This window comes from Silene latifolia, chromosome 4, assembly GCF_048544455.1.
Source record: "Silene latifolia isolate original U9 population chromosome 4, ASM4854445v1, whole genome shotgun sequence".
Lineage (NCBI taxonomy): Eukaryota > Viridiplantae > Streptophyta > Magnoliopsida > Caryophyllales > Caryophyllaceae > Silene > Silene latifolia.
Genome location: NC_133529.1, coordinates 84,044,057 through 84,048,984, shown reverse-complemented (window position 1 = coordinate 84,048,984; position 4,928 = coordinate 84,044,057). Strand labels below are relative to the sequence as shown.

General features: G+C 46.3%; 1 protein-coding gene across 1 annotated transcript; it reads left to right on the top strand.

Annotated features, from left to right (window-relative positions):
- Positions 1-3,933: 3,933 nt before the first annotated feature.
- Positions 3,934-4,452, top strand: LOC141651706 (uncharacterized). Its single transcript, XM_074459405.1, has one exon. The coding sequence runs from the start codon at positions 3,934-3,936 to the stop codon at positions 4,450-4,452; it is 519 nt and encodes a 172-aa protein (XP_074315506.1).
- Positions 4,453-4,928: the final 476 nt, after the last annotated feature.

Here is a 4,928-nt window from a genome sequence, read left to right as displayed (position 1 = left end):
TCTTTACAAGGATCTGACGAAGCACCCTTGCACCACCTTTGAGGAAGTGCAGACAAAGGCAATTGCTGTCATGAGATTGGAGGAAGACTCTGCACCAATCAGAGGCATCTATGACGCAGACCCAGTATCCAGGAAAGCACCGGTAGAGAAAAGGAACGAAAGGTCCAAGCCCTACAGCAGAAGTGTGAACAGAGTTTCTGGAAACTATGAAGGAAAAAGCGAAGCAGATCTACCTCCGAAAGTAAGTGAGTATGGTTTTATTACCAATATCGCAGGACTATTTAAAGCCTTGAATGAGCTCGGACGCAAAGTCAGATGGCCAAAACCTCTAGCAGAAGGATACCCCAGCAGCAGAAAGGACACAGGCAAGAAGTGTGAGTTCCACGGCAGCAACACCCATGACACCGATGAATGCCATTCCCTCAGAAAGGAAGTCAAGTTCCACTATGATCAAGGAAACCTGGATCACCTCCTACCCAGGAACACAACCAGAGTGAACTCAGCAGATCAGGTTCTGCCATCTCCTCCTCCTCAATGCACTAGAACTGTGAATGTTATTACAGGTGGATCAGAGCTGTGTGGGCTGACATATTCAGCAGCAAAGAGGCACGCAACCAGAACTAAAGGAGACAGACCAGAAAATTCCTACAGGATCAACCGCCAGAATCTACCATCAGTCACCTTTGACGAAACAGATGCAGGGTCTGCTCCAGAACAGCACCACGATGTCCTAGTCATCACGCTTCCTATAGGAAATTGCGAAGTGAGCCTGGTGGACACCGGAAGCTCCGTCAACCTGATCATGTTAGAGACACTCAAAGGCATGGGATTCACCGAGAAAGATCTAGCAAAGAAGGCGGTCCCCTTGGTTGGTTTTAGTGGCGAAACAAAGCACTCCCTAGGAGAAATCGTCATCCCAACCTATGCCGGAGGTGTAAACACGCAGGTAAGGTAGCTGGTTATTGACGGACCCTCTACTTACAATGTGATCCTTGGTAGGCCCTGTATCCACGAGATAAAAGCAATTCCCTCAACGTACCACCAGTGTCTGAAGTTTCCGACACCTTGGGGGGTGCAAGAGATACGTGGGGACCAGGAAGAAGCTAAGGATTGCTATAAAGTGGCTCTAAAGTCAACAACCAGCTCGCATGCATAGCAATTACAGAGCCAGTGCATCCAGGACGAGTACATTGAGCCTCAGCAGGCAGAACTGGACGAAGTCATCCTTGACGCGCTGCATCCAGAACGAACTATGCTCATTGGATCTGAATGTACAGGTAACATTCGCGAAGAACTCATTCGATTATTAAGAACTAACGTAGATTGCTTTGCTTGGTCACATGATGATATGATACGGATAGACCCAAGTGTGATAACTCACAAGTTAGGTGTGGATCCAAACTATAAACCTATGCAGCAGAAAAGAAGAAAGTTGGCTTCTGAGAGGAACCAGGTCATAAACCAGGAAGTAGATAACCTGCTCGCTGCAGGAAAGATTCGAGAAGTAAAATATCTAGAATGGCTGTCTAATGTGGTGGTGGTTCCGAAGAAGAATGGCAAGTGGAGGGTCTGCGTCGATTTCACGGATTTAAATAAAGCTTGCCCAAAGGATCCATTTGCACTAGCACACATAGATGCCATGGTGGATGCTACTGCAGGCCACGAGATGCTGACATTCCCAGATGCCTGGAGCGGATATAACCAGATAAAGATGCACCCCAGTGACAAGGAAAAGACAGCATTCAGATCCGAGCGAGGTATCTACTGTTATAATGTCATGCCTTTTGGACTGAAAAATGAAGGATCTACCTATCAGAGGCTGGTAAACATGATGTTTAAAGAACAAATAGGCCAAACTATGGAAGTATACATAGACGATATGGTCGTCAAATCGAAGCAGGCTTCACAACATCACCAGCACCTGGCAGAAACTTTCAACACCCTCAGAAAATACCGAATGAAGCTGAATCCGACAAAGTGTACCTTTGTAGTATCCAGTGGAAAATTTCTGGGGTACATGGTGACCCAGAGGGGGATAGAGGCCAACACCGAACAAATCAAAGCAATCCTGCAGCTGGAGTCACCGCAGAAACCAAAAGACGTCCAGCGCCTGACCGGAGCAGCTCTAAACAGATTTATATCCAGATCCTCAGACAGATGCAGACTGTTCTATGACCTACTCCGAAAGAGCCAAAGATTCGAGTGGACGGAGGATCATGAGAAAGCATTTCAGGAGCTGAAACGTTATCTCAGCACCCCGCCACTCCTGTCGAAGCCAGAACTAGGAGAGCCACTATTCCTGTACCTGTCAGTCACAGAAGCACCAGTCAGTGCAGTACTAGTGCGAGAGCAGGAAGGATCACACCACCCAGTATATTACGTCAGTAAGTCTCTACTTCTAGCAGAGACCAGGTACACGTCACTAGAAAAACTTGTCTTTGCACTAGTTACTGCATCTTATAAATTGCATCCCCACTTCGAGTCTCATACAATTTCTGTGATAACTAATTATCCTCCTAAGATTATCATGAGAAAATCAGAATTGTCAGGGAGGATGTCTAAATGGGCCGTGCACTTAAGCGGTTACGATTTGAAGTTTGAACCCCGTACGGCCATAAAGTCTCAGGCTCTGGCAGACTTTGTGTCTGACTTCTGCCCAGCTCTCCAGACCTAGGCAGAACAGGACATTCTGGGTCTGGAGGAAGATAAAGGGGAACCAGTGTGGGAGCTACATGTGGACGGAGCCTCCAACGCAAAAGGAGCAGGAGTAGGATTGGTCCTCAAATCACCCAGGGAGATCTCATAGTCCAGGCTATACGATGTGAATTCAAGGCCACAAACAATGAAGCAGAGTACGAGGCATTGATCCCGGGTCTGAAGCTGGCTCTGGAACTGAAAATCAGACATCTCCAGGTTTGCAGTGATTCTAAGCTTATAGTTAACCATGTTAATGATTGCTATGAGGCCAGGGATCCCAGGATGATGGCTTACCTAGACGTAGCAAAGGAGTTGAAAATCAGATTTGCCACGTTTAACATCAAACAAATCCCCAGGGACCAGAATGCAGAAGCAGACACACTAGCCACCCTGGGGGCAACCTTCAAAGAAGGAACCATCTCAACAATACCAATTGTCCACGTACTAGAGCCGACAATAATGAAACCTCAGCAGGAAACAGAAGTGTTGTGCAGCACCAGCAGTGAAGAAAGTACTCCAGACTGGAGAAAACCATACCGGATCAAGGGCTGCAGATGATATCTTCTTGGCGATATAAAAGGAGGTAAGGAGCTTGAAATAAAAGCATCCGATTCATACTAATTGATGGTGTTACTTGGAAATCCTCGCTGGACCCTACCTCAGATGCCTGGATCGGGAAGAGTCTCAAGCTATTTTGCATGCTCTCCACAGTGGAGAATGTGGAAACTATGCAGAGGGCAGAAGCCTGTCCAACAAGGCACTGAGGCAAGGATACTTCTGGCCCACAATGCGCAAAGAAGCCATGGAGTTCGCAAAAATATACGACGGTGGTCAGAGGCACGCCCACGTCAGCCACCAGCCAGCAGAGCCTCTGCACCAGGTTATCTCACCGTGGCCCTTCATGAAGTGGGGAATGGACATCGTAGGACCACTTCCCAAGGCACCACGAAAAAAAATCTATATGCTCGCCATGACGGACTACTTCTCCAAGTGGATAGAAGGAGAATCATCCTCCCAGATTACAGAAACCCAGGTGATATCTTTCATTAAACGCAATATCATATGCAGGTTTGGCATTCCATCTGAGATTATATGTGATAATGGGTCCCAATTCATTGGAAATAAGACAGAAGCTTTTTGTGCTAGGTGGAATATCTCGTCTCGTTAAAATCTACGACCCGAAACCCCCAGTCCAACGGACAAGCCGAATCTTGCAATAAGATTATCATTGAAAACATGAAAAAGAAGCTGGAGGAGATTGGGGGCAAATGGGCAGAAGAGCTACCCCTGGTTCTCTGGGCTGACAGAACCACACCCAAGGTCACAACGGGACAAACCCCCTTCAGCCTGGTGTACGGAGCAGAAGCATTCATTCCATCCGAAGTTAGGGTGCCAACCCACATATATGGATGCATAACAGAAGATCGGAATCAGGTGGAAATGGCAAGCAGTGTAGACACGATAGATGAACTCAGAACCAGCGCCCAGATAAGGATGGCTTCCTACCGACAGACTGTGGCTAGAAGCTATAACAAAAATGTGAAAGTAAGAACCCTGAAAGTAGGAGATCTGGTCTTGAGGAAAGTCTTCCAGAACACCAAGAACCGGCAAGCAGGAAAATTCGCCTACAACTGGGAGGGGCCATACCAAGTAGAAAGCACAGTTGGAAATGGCGCTTACCGACTCATGACTATGGAAGGGCAAATGGTTCCCAGATCCTGGAATATCACTCACTTGAAAAAGTATTTCATTTAAGTCACCAGCATGGTCAGCAACTGGGTACTCAGCCTACCAGATACAGCTCAGCCAGGTTCTCGATATTGCTTTAAAAATTTCTCTGTCTCTTAATATTTTTCTGGTTCTGAAAATTATTTCTGAGTTTAACATTTTATGGTTCTAAACACTTTGCACCAATTCCGAATTTGAATATCTTTTGAACATTCCAAATTTAACATTTCCTAGTCCTGAAAATTTTTCTAGCATATTTAGATCTAAAGATTTTCTGGTGAAATCTAAGACGATGGGGGCAATGAAAGACACGACTCCTCATATTATCAATGTGAAGTCTGACTTTCCTAGTGAAAGCTTGAACGTGTTCTCTGAGGCCGCCGTGACTTCAAGTGCATCTTCAACCTGTGACAATTTTTCTCCTCCGAGTACTCATATCCCCGATGATAACCTTAGGGGTGTTGATAATGATCCAAGTGTCCCTGTCTCTCTGGTGACTGATA

What these genes read in the sequence shown, in the direction of transcription:
- LOC141651706 (XM_074459405.1), top strand. Translation starts at nt 3,934, where the DNA reads ATGAAAAAGAAGCTGGAGGAGATTGGGGGCAAATGGGCAGAAGAGCTA.